Here is a 20,787-nt window from a genome sequence, read left to right on the forward strand (position 1 = left end):
TTAGATCTTTACTTTACAAACCAAGATGTACCTTCCTAGCTAATTCCTTTAGCTCCACTTGTTAATGTGATTCACTTACACCTTTTTTCTATTTATCTTTTGACCTTCTTACCCCCCTATTTTACTTATTCATCCCCTCTACAACTATTCCCTTTTTTTGCATCCACTTAATTTCTTAAATTTCATGTTTCCCTAGATTTCTCATTTCTCTTCTTTATTAGTTTTCCCACCCCCATTCCTTCAATTAGTTTTCCTAATCTTCCTTTTTTCTACTTCATTCTTACACTTATAATCCATTTTTATCCCTTTTCTCTCAGTTTCCTATATTCCCCCCTTTTCTCTGCTTTAATTTAGTTTTCTCTTATATTCCTAAACCCCCCTTATTTTTCTTTTGTAATTTTTGCCTTTTCCCTTAATTTTCCATTTATTTTCTTGTTCGATTTTTTAACTTCTTAATTTTTCTTTTTTCCCTTATACTTTTCTAAATTTCCTTAATTTATTTATGTTCTCCTTGATTTCTTAATTACTCTTCCCTTTTTTCCGAATTTCCCCTTTATCTCCTTTTGTTCTCTTTTATTATTATTGTTTTACATTATTCCTTTTATTCTTCCTAATTTACTTTCTTCTTAAAATTTTAAAAATTTATCTCTTCTATTTTTCTTATTTCTAAATCTATTGTATATTTTAATTCCCTTATTTTTAATCTATATGAAATTTTTGTTATTATTTTTCTCTCTTATGTTTTCCAAATTTCCTTAAATTTTATAGTTTTTTTTGCTTATTTCTTAATCTCCTTTTTATTACTATCGATGCTACTTAATTTTCTTTTCTTTTATATTTTCCTAATGTTTCTTCCTTTTTATAAAACTATTTTTACTATCCCAAAATTTTCCCCATCGTTCTGCATTCATGACCCTCGAATCCTTACACGCTTCCCCACCCCTTAGGCTTCCTCTCTCTCTAACTCTAACCTCCCCGACTCCTCGAATTTCACCATCCTCTCCTATTTAATTGCCTTGCGTCCCTCTCTTATGCACCTCTAGATCCCTCACCTTAATTATTTACTCCCTCTCTCCATTGTACTCTACTGCGCTACCTCTTCTCCAGAGTCCATAGCTTGTCGTCGCTCCTCGCATTTCGTGCCTCCCCCCATCTTGGTTTCTACACCAAGGTTGACTGTGCTCCTCATAGTTCGTGCCTCAATCCCTCTTCTCTGATGGGCTACCAGCTACCTCTACTCTCTACTTCGACCTCTCGTGAACTGTACGCCCACCTCTTGCCTTCTCTACACAGTCTGACTGTGGTAGCCATTCCTAATTTTTACGGTGGAGCCCCTTATGCACCTTTGCTTTTTGATTCGGGCCTTGAGGCTTGAGCCTCTGTCCCCTCTCGACCTTTTCGCCGAAATGGACTCTCAGGTCATTTATCTCCTTTATCCCCCCCCCCAACCACCACCCTTTCATTTATTGTCTTCACGCTCTATTTCCCCCTACCTTCTATTCTCATCTTTTTTATACATCTACATCTCTCTTCTTGCCCCCTCCCTCCTCCCTTTACTTTTTTATATATCTACCTCTCTTTAATTCCCCCCTCCCCCCTTTTATTTGTTTATATCTTCCTCTCCCTTCTCAATAATTTTATCTAACTTCTCCCTTTCAATATATTTATATCTATTTTTAAAAATTTTTAACTCCCCCTCCTCAATATATATTTACTTCTAACTCTCACCCCCACCCTTCCCCCCCACTACATATACATACTCTCCCTTCTCCCCCCCCCCCCCCTCTCTCCTCCCTCCCTTTGTCTATATATTTATTTGCCCTTTTATCTCCCCTTAGATTTTCCTTTATTTTTTCCTTGTTTATAAAATAAAAAAATAAAATTCCCCCTTAATTTTTTTCAATTAAATATCCCTCTTATAAAACTCCACCCTATATGTTCTTATTATTATTCTTATTACACCTTTCCTTCCCCTCTATTTTTACCTCACATTCGTTAAACTCACCATGTTTACTTCAAAATGGTTCACCCCGCTCCATAATCTATAAAACCTTTTTTGCCCTCTCCCTTCTCTATCTATTAAGAATTTTCCCACTTTATATCTTCCCTTGAAAATTTCCCTTCATAATCTCCCTCATACAATATTCCACCTCCATGGTCTTATTACTTTGGTTAATTAATTTTATTACAATCCCCTCTCTCTCCATTTTTTATCAAGTTGATTTACCTCACCGCACTCACTTCAAGAGGGTTCACCCCACTCCATAATCTTTAAACCCATCTTTTTTAAATTATAATTCCACATCGAGCTGTTTAAGTTTGTGGTTAAGCTTCTATTTTATCGTGACCTTAATAACAAGGGAGGGATGTTGATAACACCTATCTTCCCAACCAAAGTTAAGTTGGTTCTCACCATGTTTTCTTGTTGGATGGTGGCAGGCATGCAGACTCTCTTCTTCAATAAAAGAGATGCTTGTCGGGACTTCACCAAGCTCTAATTTTTTGCAAAAACATTATTGACACTTCTTATCAAAACTCTTATATTCTTTTTATGCAATTTTGTAGGTGCTTTACCTACATACTTAAAATTTTCCTTAATTCTATAATGTTCTCTTTCTATCTTTTTCCCTGACTCCTTTGTCTTTTAACTATGCAAAAGAGGTTGTTGTCTTGTTTTCCACACACACACACACACACACACATGTATACTTCCCCAACTATGAATTATTATTTGATGCACCCCCTGTGAAATCTTCCCTTTACACTTTCTTTTTAACCATCCCACACACCAAGCCCACTAATCGTACCATAGCTCCTCTAATCTCTTCTCAGCCCATGCACTCATTCGCTCTATACTCCACTTGTGACTTAAACCTCACCTGTGGCTTATTTTGTTTAAAATTACCTACTAAGAATCCATATGGTTGTCTATATTCATAGGTAAAGCAATATAGCAAGACGGGGAAAACATGCATTACCCGTCTACTTAAACGTAACTATGATGTTCTAACACCTAGTTTATTTGGATGGTGGCAAGTAAGTGGATCTCGACCTTGGAATCTGGACTACTTGAGGATTTGACATCTTTTCTCAATATTATGTTTGTCAAACTCAATATTATTAAAAAATTCTCAATTCTGATCAAAATTTTTGCAAACTCTAGTTGCATCTTACAACTTAAATGTCTCAAACAATTTTTTCCTTATATTTTTTCATTTTAAAAACTTTTTATCCAATTGATGGAATTAATTGTATGGCTCAATTATTGATGGGACTTTTAATCTAAACACATACTTTGATTTACCAACTAGCCTTTGGTCGGGCTAGTGCCATAAAATTAATTCACATCCATTGGATAATTCTTTAGCATGGATAATCCCTAGTCATTTTGTGATCCGCCTTATTTTTTACTAACTTTTATGTCTATTTTGCAAAAGTGGTTTACGCATTTACCATTGTCATTATTTTTTCATTTTGACACTTATACAGATCCACTTTTATTCACTTATTATAAGTAGGTGGGGAGTAAGTTCCACATGGTGGCTTACTCCCCACCATTTGGTCTTACCCTCTGGGTTGGGGGTGGGCCACACATACACAAAATAAATTTGATTAGTAAATATATCACACACACACACACATTTTCTATACTTTACAAATACACACATGCACACACACACACATACACACACCCATACATAGAACTCCCTTTATTTGGAAGAATTTGTACCCCTAAATTATTGGTCCTCATGCCCCTGCCCTCAGACACACACACACACACACACACACACACACACATTAATTTTAAATATTGTAGCTCACTCTCTCTCTCTCTCTCACACACCCACACATACTCACACACTTTCATTGTTCCATTTACTTCCTTTCCCCCCCACCTTCCCCCCTTTTTTATCCCCTATAATTTCAATAAATAATCCCCCTTAGATTTAATTTCTTAGCCCCTTTTAAAAGTGTAATTATTAATTAATTTCTTAACCCATCCTAACCTCAATCCAACAAACCCCCAACCTATGTACAACTATCAACTTTCTATTTATTTATTGGCATGATATATATATAATGTATAAATATATCCCCTAATATATATACATGCATGCTTATAATTTTCAAAAAATTATACACATGTTCTTAACAAAAAATCCCCGCTTTCCTTTATTTAAAAAAAAACTATATTATGTCTTAATAATAGGTCCTAATGTTAGGTAATATGGTTTCCCCTTCTTTTCACATGTTAATTGTCCCCCCTTATGGACTTGTTTTTGCTTAGTAGTTTCATTGGGGTTGGGTTGTATATAAGTTATGATTTAAACAACCCCCTACCTAACTTACCTCACGTGCCCACCTAACCATACTTCTAACCCATGCTGTTAAACACCTCTCTTTTTTCCTAACCCCCACCCACCGCCCAAGTCTAGACCACGCATCACTTTACAACTCGTGCCCACCGCCCATGAATTTGTTACCAAATCTCATCTTGATTCAATATTAGCCCTTCTTGTTCTCATACCTCTAATTTACCACTCCATTGCGAAGTCGCTTCTTGCTTGCTCCTATAACCTCCTTGCATTGCAAAGATACGCGGAGGAAAAGATGCGCCCGTCATTGATCCCTAGCTTGGCCTGCACCTTGGCTGCCTCACAGGTCTTCATTGCTCCCTTATGTTTTGATCTTCTACATTGCATGGCGCTACAACTATTGGTATCCACGGGCTATCGTTGCTTTTACTTTGCCAAGCTCTCACTCCGTGCCCTTGCTTCCCTTCTCACTACTTGATCACTAGTTGCCAACTTTGGCTGCTACCTCTTGATTGCGAGCTCTTCTTTCAAGCTGTGCTCATACACTTTCGTAATGGTGTCACGGTTCCCTTATCGTCTCACACACTTTCGTGGCATGGTAATGATAGATTTGTGACATTGATTGTACATATAACATGGTATTTGCAAAAAATTGATATTTGTGAATCTAGACAGTTGTCTTTGGTCCTAGGTAAAGCAATAACCCGCCAGGGAATACAGGCATTACCTATCTACCCAATTGAAACTGTGATGGTCTAACACCTAGTTTTTCTTGGATGGTGGCAGGTAAGTGGACCCTGACCTTGGAACCTAGACTACCTAATGGACTTGACACCCTTTTCCAATCTTGTGTTCCTATTTCAAACTCAATATAATTATTAATTCTCAATTTTGTTAGAATTTTTGCAAACTCTCAAATTTTTGCAAGTCCCAACTTAGATGTCATAAATATTTATGTACTTGTCTCATATATAACTTTTTATCCAAATGGTGGAATTAATTGTATGGCTCATTTATTGATGGGACTATTAAATCTAAACACACACACTCACATGCGCATGTGTGCATGCATGTGCACGTGCATACACACACAAACACGTGCGCACACGCAAACACACACACACACACTCTGTGTGTGTGTGTTTCTCTCACACATGCACACACACGTGCACGTGCCCATGAGCGTGCACACACACACACATGTATGCATGCAAGCATGTGCATGTGCATACACACAAACATGTGCATGCATGCTCGCATGCACACACACTTTTTTTTTGGTAAATTTGCATGCACACACACACACACACATTTGTGGATGCACTCATGCACTTATGCATATAGTACTATAAAATGATCCTTTTATGATGCAAAAGAGTTGCCATTGTATTTGTGCATCATGCAAACAACACACTTAGGAATGATTTTCATCTAAACTAGTATAAGAACGAGTGAATTTTTCATCTAAACTAGTATAAGAACGAGTGAATTGAGTTCTATTGTTCAACATGATGATCCTAGTTTAACAAGGATGATCATGTTGAACAATAGAACTCAATTCACTGGTTCTTATACTAGTTTAGACAAAAAACATTGCTAAGTGTGTTCTTTGCATGATGTACAAAGACAATGGCAACTCTTTTGCATCTTAAAGGATCTATTAATGGGATTTTTATGCCACGTTAACCAGTCGTATCGATACTCTAACACAGTCGCGATCTAGGAAATGAACCCAGGGCTAGTGCCATAAAATTAATTCACATCTATTGGATAATTCTTTAGCATGGATAATCCCTAGTCATTTTGTGATCCGCCTTATTTTTTACTAACTTTTATTTCTATTTTGCAAAAGTATCTCACACACAGACACAAAGACACACACACACTTATTTCTATTTTTATGTATCTCACACACACACACTTATTTCTTTACACACACACACACACACACACAAACTCCCTTTCTTTGGCAAAATTTGTATCCCTAAATTATTGTTCCTCATGCCCCTGCCCTCTCTCTCTCTCTCACACACACACACACACACACACACATTAATTTTGCTTAAATATTGTAGCTCACTCTCTCTCTCACACACACACACACATACTCACACACTTTCATTGTTCCATTTACTTGCTTCCCCCCCCCACCTTCCCCTTTTTTTTATCCCCTATAATTTCAATAAAATAATCCCCCTTATATTTAATTTCTTAGCCCCTTTTAAAAGTGTAATTATTAATTAATTTCTTAACCCATCCTAACCTCAACCCCACAAACCCCCAACCTATGTACAACTATTAGCTTTCTATTTATTTATTGGCATGATATATATATATATATATATATAATGTATAAATATATCCCTTAATATATACATGCATGCTTATAATTTTCAATAAAATTATACACACATGTTCTTAATAAAAAATCCCCCCTTCCTTTATTTAAAAAATCACAATAATAATTTTCCCCCTTGGACTATATTATGTCTTAATAATAGGTCCTAATGTTAGGTAATAAACCCAATTAACGGTTTCCCCTTCTTTTCCCGTGTTAATCGTCCCCCCTTAAGGACTTGTTTTTGCTTAGTAGTTTCATTGGGGTTGGATTGTATATAAGTTATATTTTAAACAACCCCCTACCTAACTTACCTCACCTGCCCACCTAACTGTACTTTTATCTAACCCACGGTGTCAAACACCTCTCTTTTTTTCTAACCCCCACCCACCACCCATGCCTGGACCATGCATCACTTTACAACTCGTGCCCACCGCCCATGAATTACAAAACCTCCTCTTAATTCGATATTAGCCCTTCTTGTTCTCATACCTCTGATTCACCACTCCATTGTAAAGTCGCTTCTTGCTTGCTCCAACAACCTCCTTGCATTGCAAAGATACGCGAAGGAAAAGATACGCCCGTCCTAGCTTGGCCTACACCTTGGCTGCCTCGCAGGTCTTCATTGCTCCCTTATGTTTTGCTCTTCTACATTGCATGGTGCTACAAATATTGGTATCCACGGGCCATCACTACTTTTACTTTGCCAAGGTCTCACTCCGTGCCCTTGCCTCCCTTCTCACTACTTGATTACCGGTTGCCAACTTTGGCTGCTACCTCTTGATTGTGAGCTCTTCTTTCGAGATGTGCTCATGCACTTTCGTAATGATGTCATGGTCATTAGCCTTTCATTGCTTGGCATAGGCAAAGGCTGAATGTACACCACCACAAGCCAACCTGGAGGATTTTCCAACTGGTGGTATCTCCGGCAAAATGACCTTTGGCCAGACCTTGTGAGCTTCCCCCAGGATGGGTTGCTGGTCATGTAGCGGAACGCATCTGTGAAGGACCTTGTTTAGACCAAGGTGGTACAAGGGGTCATGGATGATCTCAAAATTCTAGCTCCATAGAGCAAGTCCCTTGTGTTTATCTCGAGAAGGGTGATGGCATGGCATGGCAGCTTGCGGGAAGTGATACATATCATCATACCATGTCGGTATGAACAACGGGATGTCGTGTGCTTCGTCTTGGGCCTACACCAACAGTTGTACTCAATCCGACACACATTGGCTAGAAGCATCCCTTGACTATTGCCTCAAACAAGTTTGCATCGAGGAAATTGTTGATAAAAAGGTCAGGGTTCTTGCCGCCATCCAGCTCGGACCGGCCACCATGTGCGAACTATCTAGAGTATGAATATGAAGAATAGTGTCTTGTAGTAGCAGCATCCAACGAGCAAGGTTACTTCCCAATTTAGGCTTGCTGACAAGAAATAGTAGCATTGAGTGATCCACGTGAACTAACAAGGGGACTTCGAGCAAGTAGTACTAGAACTTGTTGATGGAGTTCTTCATTTCGAGCACTTCATTCTCCATCGTGTCGAAAATTTATTCTCGAGCTTCGATAATTGGCAACTGGCATAGTAGACTAGACAATACCAATTCTTTGTCCTTTCCTACATCAATACTGCACCAATTGCTATGTCGGAGGTGTCAATGAAGATATGGGAGGGAAGCTTCCAATTGGGCGGTTACGATGGGACTTTGGCCAGCATCAGCTTGAGAAATTGAAAAGCTCGGTTGCAATCCTCCATCCATATGAGTGGCTTCGTGTTGATGAGCGTGCTAAGAGGGGTAGATTTATCAACAAAGGCTTTGCCACCACACTTGGTCAATTAAATGGGCTAACTGCTTGTAATTGTGGGTTGTTCTGCCTTGCAGATGCGATCAACTTTATTTGGATCCAGGGCAATGAAGTCTTTCAAGATGATATGGCCAAGCAAGCGTCAACTGTGGATCACGAAGGCACGCTTCATAGGGTTGAGGGATAGCTGCGCAGCACAACATTTGGTAAGGCACATTTGGAGGTGGCCGATATGTAGGCTCTAGTCTTCAAAGACACTGAAGTTGTCTAAGAACATTCTCATGAAGGAATTGCGATATTCGTCGAGCACTTCTTGGACTAGGCATTGGAATGCCGCTAGTGTGTTCTTGAGGCCAACATCATGACGTTGGAAGCAAAGACCTCCCATTCGGTAATGAAAGCAATCTTTTCCTAGTCTTCTTTAGCCATTTGGACGCGATTGTATCTGCTAAACCTGTTGAGGAATAAGTACATCTCGCGCCCAGCAATGTCTAGCATAGAATCCATGAAAGGGAGAGGGAAAGGATTGGCCATAGTTGTGACATTGAGCTTGTGATAAACCGCACAAACCCACAACTTCTTCTTCTTCTTGGGTCAATTACAATTGGGGATATCTAGGTCACACTGTTGATGGGGTATATAAATCCCACTTGCAGTAATGTGTTAATCTCTTCTTTAACCCATTTTGCATAGCTCGAGTTCATCCAGTATTGCTATTGCTAGATGGGTTTGGCATCGTCCTTGAGGACAATTCTCTGTTGACAAAAGTAAAGATCATTAACATTAATATTTGTATAACACCATGCAAAGACATCGACAAATGTCTTGAGGAGGTCTTTTAGTTCTATCTAGAACTCGAGGCTGAGTTGGGTGCTTACGTGGACCATTCGTGGTTCTCAGTGTGAAGGTTTAGCTACATCAAGGCAAGGCATCTTCTGTCACCTTTCAAGAGTGTTGCAACTCTCTCTTAAAATCTTGTTTTGTGTGAATGATCTTTAGGATATTGGACGGGGTATCATCGGCTTCTTCCAATAATGATTTGGATCATCCTCGACTGGGAGATCATCATTTAGCGACAGTCTTTCTTGAAGGAAGTGGTACTTGTCAAGGATGGAGACTACATTCACCTTAAAGAGAGTCACAATGTCAAGGTTGTTCCAAAGGAATTCCTCCTCTTCATCATCATCAAGTCCTTTGGTCATGTTGACTCCTTTAGCCACCTATAGGCGGGTGCGTGTGTGAATCGACGGTCTTCTGGCTTTAACAGACAGCTTGATCTTTTTCTTACCCTGTTGAAGTGTGATCCGCCGGTCATAATGCTAGACTTGTTTCACATGCGCTTGCCCCACAGCCATGACTTGCTGCGCAATATCGGGTAGGCAATTCTGATGTCTTCAAAGAACGAGATGGCAACCACAAATGTTGGGTTTTCCACTATGATTGGAACATTGTGAAGGAGGCCCATCGATTGTACACGCTGTTGATCCACCATCCTAACCGCCAACGACACTGGCTCCAATCTGGAGAATCCAAGTTGGTGACACATATCATTCAATATTATATTGACCCATGAACCGTCATGGAGCAATGCGCCCATAATGACTTGGTCCTTCAGTGTCACTGTAATCTCCGCAATATTATCATCGTAAGTCGATGCTTGCAGTTGTGCCCTTGGCAGTTCTCGTTGGGTGGCGCACACCATCAACTGGTTTCGAACGGTCTTGCAACACACACTAGATGTACTGGTACTACCGGTACAACTAGAACATAGAACTAGTGACAGAGCTACTAGGCACCAGATCCAACAGTTGCTTTACTAACATATTGATCAGTAGGTCCTTCAATGCGCTCCAAATGTCAAACTCAACCTCGGACGACACTTGCTTACCCTTACCAGGGTCTTCCCACTTTCTAGGGCACACAACTCGATCTAGGTGAGTTCGTCCTTCTCTTCCGGAATTGTTTCCATCGAGACCTTTACACCAGGCATCAGACCAACTGGAGGTTACAAATCCTGCACCCACTTTGTCACTGTGTCACAAACATTTGCTTGTTCTTGCCAATTAATTGGCTCTTTGATAGTGCGAGACCTCGCAAAATCTTCATTGCCCTTATCACCACATTGGTGGCAGCACTAGTGGCAATAGCTACAATTTTTGGCTCGTCTAGAGCAACAATTTGTACATTCTGAATTTGTGGTGTTGTAGGCACAAGACTAGTAAGGTTAGTACACAATGCTTCTCTCCCGGCCTATTGGTGCTTCTTGAATCGCTCACTCGCTTTTTCAGTGGCCGAGCACATAGCAATAATAACAAATTATCTAGACCAGAGTACCACGATAAGGTATTTGACGAGGGTGATAGGGTCTACCCTGAGCAGATGGATCTACTACCGGTACCATTGTTTGAATTGGGGCTACAACCATTGCTTGGACAAGAATTGCCGAGGGTAGGGGGTGGTGTGTGGCAAGCATTGTATCTATAGGCATCAATGGTGTGGGTTGCCATTTGGCATATCATGCACCATGGTTGATTAAGGCCGCATTCTTCTAGTCCATGGTGTTGTTTTAGCATTTGGGACACTTGACACCATGACGTAGACGCAGCGAGGCTTCAGTACCATCTTCGAGCAAGCAGGTGGCAGCGAGGCCACATTCTATGGATGATGTCGTAGGATTCTTGGTCGCTCTTCTATGCTCATGACATTCACGAGATTTCTCATCTCTACTACTATCATCAGAGTCCATATCAGAACTGTGGTTAGCTCGATGGGTCGATAGTTCACGCTTCGTGTGAACCAACATTCGTTTGGCATGATGGGCACCGTTGACAAGGTTGTCGAAGTTCAACCCTGCCATAGTTGAAGACACAACGGCTTGTTTTAGTTTATGATTTAACCCATGAACACATTACGGCTTGTTTTAGTTTATGATTTAACCCATGAACACATTACGAGTTTAATGCTTCCTGGGCCGGGTGTACTTGTGGTGGCAGGTGACTGGTGAGTGTGTGGAACTTGGCAATGTAGTCATCTAATGTGAGATCTCATTGGTGCATATGTCCAAGATTTGCAAGGATGTGAAATGCCATCTTTTCTATGCGATAGCCAGGTAGAAAGGCTGTACGAAGGGTAGTAAAATTTGGGAATGGGGTAACGGCATACTGTGCAGCCCAAATTATTGCTCTATTGCGGAGACTATCTAGGAATGTCACATTTTGATAGGTTCAGTTTGCTGCACCATTGGAACATTGGCTTGCCATACACTTTCAAACAACATTACATGCATCGGCATCTTCCTCTTGGAAATGACAGAACTTGGGATACTTGATAGTCATGATGGGCAACGAGCATGAACACGATTTGGTAACAAGTGAAAGGTGATCGGTGGACAATACGGTAGTGAAATGGGGATACAACCTGACATGGTTGCAACAAAGCATAGGGGAAGAGATCTAGAATCATCAGAATGCTTGTTAGCTACAAGAGCACTGCTATTGGCTTCCTTGTAGTCCACAGACTCGAGGTAATCCTAAGAGCGATGCAGTTCAGCAGCTTCTATATCGAGCTTCTCGCGCAGACATGTACCACAAGAAAATGAAAACAACCTAGATCCAAAAATTTTAAAGCTCGGGTTAATGATCGTGGTTGGCAAAGTGTTAACGAGTTTTTAATGCTACATTAACCGGTCGTCTCAATACAACGTTTCTTTAACATAGTTGCGATCCACAAAATGAAGCAAGTAGTCAAGAGATTAACATTGCCTGTGGAGTACTACAACTCAACTGATGGGTCTAGCTGAGCAAAGTCACTTGTATTCTAGAAGTCTGGAATCAACAACTTATAAAGAGGGGCAAGGTATCCATAAGCCTACTTCCCACCAATGGTCATTGTACGGTGCTGTGGGGTTTGAGCTAACTGGCGTATACATAAACGACTATAGCAGTGGGGGCGACACTGCATTAACCAAGGGCACTGCCGCATTGAACAAGGAGCAACTACCCTCTCGATTATGCCTTAAAGGCCTATCAGAGGCGGGCCCTTTCTTGAGTGACTCCGACGAATAAACCTGTTGTGTTACCAAAATGCCTATCCGATTGGGGTGGTCGAACCAATTATTAACATGATCATTTTATAATACTATATGCATGTGTGCATGAGACAGAGAGAGAGAGTGCATGCATACGTGTGTGTGCATGTGCGTACATGCACACGTATGCGTGTGTGTGTACATGGACATGCATATGTGCTCGCATGCATACATGTGTGTGTGTGTGTGTTTGTTTGTTTGTGTGTGTGTGTGTGTGTGTAGGATAACCTATGTCCACATAGTGCATTTACATAGGCACTTATGTAGTGCATCTATAAGTTTGGATGGATGCCCATGTATGCACATTTATATGCATGTACACATACATACCATACTGATTACAAAAAAGACATTGGACATAAACTAGATTCCACCATTTTTATCAAAGTGTAAGCTTTTCAATGGCATGGTTCTTCCCTTAAGTTTAAATACAATGACCACCACCATACAATAAAATAGCCACACATTTGTTTGCATAAACACATGTACATGAGATTTGTCTAATTGGTAGCTTTCCCAAGTGCACATAAAAAGACCACCATACAATCAATGAAGCATCTGCACATTTGTTTGCAAACACCTATACGTGTGATTTGCTATAGTGATAGCATTTGCACCCTATAAGCCACTTTTGTGTGCTTATAGCAACTGATGCTTCTTTTCTCAAGTTTACATACAATGACCACCATAGAATGAAACATCTACACATTTGCAAAGCGATAGCTATCATACCCTATAAACAACTTTTTCATTGGTGTAGCAATCAATTTGTAGACAAATATACCACCATGTTGCATCAAGAAAATGTAAACAAGGCAAGCCTGCTTCAAAAAATTTGCAATATGTCATCTAATTGAACCAAAATTCAAAGTATGCGCAATAAGGACAAACTAAGGGGGGTCATTTCGAGCGTTAAAGGAAAGGAGAAAGGACAATTAATTGAAGGGAAGGATAAACGATGAGTTGCTCTTCCAATAGTGTTGTAGTGCCATTGGACAAGGGAACAACTGTCTCTAAAAAGCAATGGTTTTTTCTATTACAGTGGTAGAGGCTTCCAAGTACGAGGCATGTAGCCTTGGGCTCCAATCCTATTAAAGTATTCATTCACTTTGTTGAATGATGCTTGGGCATGAAATTTGCATTACCCCTCACTTTGTACTTAGTTGGTACAAATACATTAAAGTGGGGCATTCAAGATGTGTTAATCAAGGCCCAAAAAATAAGTGTGGGGGACCTTTTCCCCTTGAGTAGGTTTCAGCCCAAAGCGATTAGAAAGCACTTGCACTTGAGCATTGACCTTGTCATCTCCATTATTGAATTGTCCTTCCACTTCCACTATCCCATTTTGTGATGTAGTATGAATAGCCATCTTTTGATGCTTGATCCCTTTGATTTGTAGTACGGACTTTGGCCACCCTTGTCAATGGTAATGGTGAGTTTGACAACATCATTCCTACATGCAAGAAAGGTATCAAACTTATATTAGCATTTTTTAAGCACCCTTTAGGATCACAAGTATTCACCATCCCACATGCCCTTTGGTTGGATTGACTTGTGCACCATGTGCTAAAGGAAGAGCTTAGAGGGATCTATACTTGAGCATGGCTATTCGCCCTCGCATATGAGCTTGTTGCCATCTACTTGGAGGAGCATAGGCTAATATTCTCATAGCATTTGTTGAGAGCGAAACCTAGGCTAATGTGTTCAACTTGGTGGTGCTTGAACATTTTAGAGAGCTCATAAAACTTAGTTTATTTGGTGAGTAAATACTCTTTTTCATAATCTTGTTCAGGGCGTTCTCATGGGAAAAATATGGAGGATTAGAAATGGTTTAGTGTTCCAGCATGCCCTATTTTCGGTTACTGCACAGTTGGAGATTCAGCAAGAAGTTCTCCAACTGATGTCATATTTCCGCTAATGGTCAAGAGCCTTTAGTGTGGCCTACGTGGCCCTAAGTTCAGCTTAGTTGCTTAGCTTGATGCTGTAATTCTCAAAATTTTTGCAGTTAATAAAATACTCCCTTTTTTGACGCGCAAATAAATACTCTTTTTCAACTGCTCTCCTAGGACCTTTGTAATACTTGGAGTGAACCTAGGCTAATATCCTCACACCATCTGTTGAAAGGGAACCCAAGCTACTATACTCAACTTGGTGGTGCTTGAACTTCTAGAGAGCTCATAAAACTTAGTTTATTCGACCAATGATTTTCCTTTTTCAATTGCTCTCCTCCCTAGATTGGATTGTAGATATGGGTCAAAAGTACAATAACCAAGGGATCGCTTTTGATAGATGAACCATGAATATGTTTCATGCCTTAGTGAGTGGAATAATATTTCTTATCCATCAAAATTTTCATTCATAAAATTAAGGGATTTGAAATGTGGTAATGGGAGTATTTCAAAAGAGCATGAGACGTGGTTTCAAAATGAGTTACATGGAGTGTGTGGGAGGGGGGTTGGTGCTTGCTTAAAAAGAATAGAGGTAATTTAAAAGGGGAAGAGTACGGTTTAAGAAAGAGAAAGAGAGAGAGAGAGAGAGAGAGAGAGAGAGAGAGAGAATTTTCCTATCATAAGCTGAGAGGTAGTGCTACTCTTGTTGAGCTTGAAAACCATGTGATGGTGGCCCATCAAGAGCATGCCCATAGCTAGTGATCTCTAGAATGTCCATGCTAGGAAAAGAAGTTGATGCGGAGGTCCCTGGGCCGACCTTCTCAATGAGGTCAAGTGGAAGCAAGGCCCCTAGAATGGAGTGATGTAGAGGGTAGCACGAGGACTAGGTAAACACTCCATAGTTAGTTTGCCTCGATGGAGCCTTTACCTATGTTCCACAAGAAGTGGCATTGTTTGTAATATCAGGATGGGGCCCTCTTGGCATGTGGGCATCGTTTTGGAGTGGGTGAAGGCTTCAAAGGCAAGGTTTTGGCCCAGAATTTATTTTGCAAATTTTGTCTTTCAATAAGACCAGATTTTATTTTTATTTTTTTTGGGTTTGATACGATTACGTGGCCTACCATGGGTTGACGTGGCGACGCCGTGGTACTTGTGCCGGGCGGCCACGCGAGCAGACGCTCCTGTACAACGGCTTGCGACCGTCCGTGATTCTCTCGGGCAAAAGGAGCCGGCGATTCTGAGGGCGGCCACGCGAGCGCCACGTAAGCAGGCGCTTCTGTACGATTGACTGCCGGTAATATTCTCGGGTTGCCGGGAAAGAGTCGCCGGCGGGTTGTTCTTGACCGCTTCCAGAGATGCAAAAAAGCAAACGAACAAAAATCGCGGGATGAAAGAAAGAATCATCGTCTCCACGACGATGTTGCCAACGATTTCCAGCCATTTCTCTGTATCTTCTTTTTGTTGTTGCTCGCGCATCATCTTGCTCTTTCTATCCTTCCCCTCTCCTCCCCCCTTGCCCTTGATTCTGCCGTTTCCTTGGCGAGACAGCGACTTGGGTGCCCTCCGCCGGGCCTGCATTCCGTTCCCCCCCCCCGCCTAAGCCCAGAATTGTCCTTGTTCCCTGTTCGGACACCGCGATTCAGCCACTTGTAAGCAGCAACGTCCTTTGCTCTTTTCAGAGGTTCGCGAGAAAGAAAGAGGAGAAGTAGCGCACGACGAAGAAGGAGAGGAGGACGACGAACTTGTCACGTCGGAGCAGAGAGAGAGAGAGAGAGAGAGAGAGAGAGAGAGACGAAGCCTTCTTTTGCTAAAAGGGACAGAGATTGATTCGGAGAGTGTGAGACAGAGACAGAGATTCATTCGGCTTTTATCCGCACGCGCGCGACAGAGAACAAGAACAAGAGAGCCGGGCTGCGGGAGATTCATTCACCTTCCTATCATTTTCTAGATTGCCGGCAATCTTCGACCTTCGCTGCTGTCCTCTATCGTCCACCAGCCAGCAATCAACGATTCCAAGGCGGTTTGATCGACTGCATGATCATCTAAGCAAGGGGAGAAGCGCCCATCTGTGTGCTGCATGATCATCTAAGCGTGATACCATGCCTACTTCACCCGACCTTCTTCCTCTGCGTCGCCCTGCTAAGGTCTCCGACTCCGAGCCCCTCCCGCTACTTCTCTTCTCATGCACCAAGGATCTCCCTAAAGACCTAGCCATGATCCGTATGCAAGAATCTTTCAAGGGCGACCCAGATTATCGCTTCCTCTGGCCTCCCCCTTCCTTCTCTCGAGGTTTCTTCAAATCCATTGTAGTCTTGGTAGGACTTGTCACGGTTCTCAGTGCCATCCTCATCTATGGCTCTGGAGTACTGCTCGCAAGGGCCAATTACTTGGGTCGGCAGTGTTTGGATGTGAAAACAAGCGGGCGACATGAGGGCAGGAAATATAGCTTTGCCATGGTGACTTGCACAGACGGACGTCAGGGTGTTGCAGGCCGATCCTTTGAAGGTCTAATGGATTTGGTGAGGCCAAATAAACTCAGCTATGCTAAGCGGCATGGTTACCGTTTCATCGATGCCAGTGACTTGTTGGACGAAGAAAGGCCACCTAGCTGGAGCAAAATTTTGGCCGTACGCAAGCATCTGCCCAATTTCGACTGGGTCTTCTGGAACGACGCGGTATGTGCGTTTTTGGAACATCTCTAAGGTTTCTTGCCTTCACCTGATTCGATCAATATGAATGATTGCTTGACTCTGCTGTGCAGGATTCTCTCGTGACTAATCCGGCAATTGCTCTGGTAAAGTACTGCCTGCAATTGCTCATCACAGTCTTCAAGCAGTCATGCTTTACGAGAACACTCGCTTTTTACTCGGGAAAAATTCATAGTAATATTGATCGTGTTGCCCCTTTTGTTGTCCATTTTCTTGGGTTTCACAGGAGGACATAATCGAGTCCTCTGTTGGAAGCACACCATACGAGGATATGCCAGATTTCATCCTTACAGAGGATGTCACAGGTGTAAATGCAGGTGACACATTGGGACATTCCATTGCTAGTCGATATTAGGAACACCGAGCTAGGATACTGAATCGTGTATCTTTTTTAGAATCTTGTTAAAGACTTCTATCCTGAGTGCGTGTGTGGATGCATTTACTTTGATACTGAATTCTCCTCGGAAGCAAAGTCGGTTCTGTAGAAGTACTTGTTTTCCCGGTCCGATAATTGTTTGTTGATACTTGATTGAACGCTCCCGCTGTTGTTTTGAGTTTTAAATCTCATGGTCTCCTTGGTAACGACCTTTCTTGGATCCCAAACGTTTAGGAATGTTTTTCTTCCGCAATTCTAGCTGGAGCATGCAATTCTTGGACCTCTGGTGGAATCAAACTTCATTTATACGACCGTTTGGCGAAAAAAAGAGCGGGGACAATGATGCATTGAAGTATCTAATACAGAACATGTCAGAAGAAGAACGCAAGCAGCATGTCAGGATTCCTCGAATGCAATGTGTATTTAACTCAAATCTGTGGAGTCCTTCATTGAAAAGTGGTCATCGATTGATGACACTGACAAAAACTGTATGGCAAGGTTGGAATTGACCCACCATTTTGAAGATGTTTTTCATTCTCAGAAGCATATGTTCTTGTGGAATCTCTCTTTCTTGATTGTGTTCGGGCAGCTTTATGATGGGCCTATTTTGTGTTTTGCAGGGGTTTACTCTAACGGTGATTTCATGGTGCATCTGGCTGGATTGAATGACAAGAAGAAATGGATACAGAAGATTCTTGGAGAGATTCGTGAGGAGGAGATGATGTCCCAAAACGTGGCCAGAAAAGAACTCAGTGGTTGAAACAATGCCATCATTTACATAGCAGATTTCACCTAACCTTTTACTCTTGATGATACAAATTCTTTAATTCTTTTCGAAGGAGAACTACTCTTCTGAAGCTTGTCAATCCCCCTTTACCTAGACATTGGACTTTCTGCCTTGCCTGGGGCCTGAGGAGCTTGGCCACTTTAAGGTACACGATGAAGTTGGTGCTGCTGTGCAGAAAGGGGAAATCAATGGCAGGAATAACTGCGGCATTTTTCTGCTAAATGGAGATATGCGACAAAGCTTTCTGTTTGTGCCTATTCCATATTCTCAGGAACACATGGACATATTTTTCCCGACAGCTACCTTTTGACAGTCTTAGGTGCTAGCTTTTGTATCCCTAATGATTTTTTTCAAACATGGTGCCTCCCCATCATGGCTATCAATGTTTGGGTTGTGACCTGAGTTCTCAAGTCACTTGTAACATTGCTTTTTGTACCAGCATTATTTTACTTGCCATCCCTGTAAAATACATCAGAGAGAGTAAGGATGGCAACAGGCGTTATGGTGGTCGTATGTATCAGTATTAATCCTATCAGGTGAATAGTTTATACACACACACCCCCCCACCCACTCCAGAAAGTTGTATCTTTAGCCCTCTCATTTTGAGGAACGGGTTTATTCATTCTTTCAAATTCTACTGCGGTGTTTATTACCCTGGAATCTTGGTGGTAAAGAAATTTTAAGTGGTTTTTTTGTGGAGGGGCTTTGTGCACGGCGATGCACAGAGTTTTTAATCTTCTTCCTTTCTATTTTGAATTGTTTCAATTGAATCCACTGGAATGTCAATTTGAACTTTACCGAGTTTTTCTACATGATGTGTACCTGTACCTGATATAAATGTTGGAACTTGGCCAATGATGGATACAAAATGTGAATACTACAGTTTCTATGGAGATCTTATTGCTCCGATTGGCCTTTGCTTGTAACTGATTAATCACTTTTAAACTACAGGCTACTTGAGATTTTATCCTGGGGAGCTTGGATTTTTATATTTCAGTGCTGAAATGGCTTTGTCTACAGCTGCAGCCTGCACCTAGTTGAGACCTATTTCTGCAGGTAGTTTACAACCCTATTTATTGGACATTTATTGTGCTGTTCTCAGTATCATCCTTTGCCTACATTTACGTCTATGCATGATGATATCAATAGGGAAGTGGTAGCATGTATGCATGACGAAGCTTACTGCTTTGCATGATGACTCTACCCCTCCCCCTATTCATACACATCTATTTATATACATAGAGATATACATACACACTTTTTTAAATGTACACGCACGTGCGCGCCTGCCCACCCCCGTGCACAGGCGTGCACATTTTTTTAGTGAAATCACACAAACTTTCTTTTTTTGGGTAAAAAACTTTTCATCAAGAAGAATGTACACTCAAGACTAAAAACATTGATAAAAAACTTCCAATTGGGCTAGAGGAAAGTTTGGAGTAAACGCATGTCTTGGAGAGATTGTGAACGAAAGAAATGAAAGACCTTAATAGAACAATGCCCATACAACCGAATCTTACGGGAATGATAGGTAGACCATGTAGCCCTAAATTGACACTAGGAAAAGAACTGAGTAAAGTCTTGTCTAGAGGCATAGTGACCAAGCAGAACTATCTACCAAAGCTAATCCCAGGAAAACGAGCAACAAGGTTCGTCCTCGGCCTAAAAAGAAAATCTCTGCAGTAGGATAGTTCCAAAAGACGTGTAATGTAGTCTCCCTCGGATGTGAACAAGTAGGGTAGATAGACTGAAGGAGCAATATGTTGGGTAGCCAATAACAAACCCACTGGTAAGGCCCCTACTAAATAGTGCCATAAAAAGACTTGTTGTTTGAGAGGAAGCTTGCTATCCCAAATATGAAGAAGCAAGAGTAGATAAGCTTTCTTAGCATAGAGGTCAACAAGTGAAAAGGAAGGATAGCTCGGAGAATGCTGATCAAACCTCCAATCTAACTGTGGAAGTGTAGTATATAGATGGGGGATAGGCTGAAAAGGCTACAATGTAGCATGACTATAAGAGTTTGCCAAATCGATTTGTGATGCATAGTAAGATAATACTATCTCCTAGCCTCTAGAAAAGAAGAGTGCAGCCTCGATCATCCACCACATCCTAAACTGTAGAAATACCCAAACGATGTAGGAAATATGCCTTTCTAGGTTGAAGAAAAGCCTGAGGAGGATAAAAAACCCTGCTCTTGTGCAAACTCGCCTGGATCGAGAGATGATCTCACCAGTGCAAATAAGCCAAAACATGCTGCCAATCATGTTTTAGGTGAGAGGAAAGAGGGTAGCTAGGAATAAACCCCCACATGCACCCAAAAATAACATCAAAGACAGCGGGAATCCAATGTATGAAGAGAGCCAACTAGACATGAAAAAATAACAACCCATGTTGGTATTACTGCAAAAAGCAAAGCAGAAGGTGGCCTTACAAGTCAACATATGAATGTGAATGTCAAGAATGTTCAAACCCCCATGCACCTT

The 20,787-nt window shown here is 41.3% G+C and overlaps 1 protein-coding gene across 1 annotated transcript; it reads left to right on the plus strand.

The window, feature by feature from the left end:
• Window positions 1–15,849: 15,849 nt before the first annotated feature.
• On the plus strand, window positions 15,850–18,953 carry LOC147905028 (alpha-1,2-galactosyltransferase-like). The gene is made up of 5 exons (XM_087389416.1): window positions 15,850–17,108; window positions 17,195–17,227; window positions 17,368–17,458; window positions 17,752–18,015; window positions 18,138–18,953. Exons 1-5 carry the CDS (start codon window positions 16,533–16,535, stop codon window positions 18,275–18,277), a joined length of 1,104 nt encoding a protein of 367 aa, XP_087245542.1. The 5' UTR covers window positions 15,850–16,532; the 3' UTR covers window positions 18,278–18,953.
• The last annotated feature ends 1,834 nt before the right edge of the window (window positions 18,954–20,787 follow it).

This window comes from Dipteris shenzhenensis, chromosome 2 (genome assembly GCF_047967505.1).
Source record: "Dipteris shenzhenensis isolate YYH24624 ecotype China chromosome 2, Dip_SZ_1.0, whole genome shotgun sequence".
NCBI classification, from domain to species: domain Eukaryota; kingdom Viridiplantae; phylum Streptophyta; class Polypodiopsida; order Gleicheniales; family Dipteridaceae; genus Dipteris; species Dipteris shenzhenensis.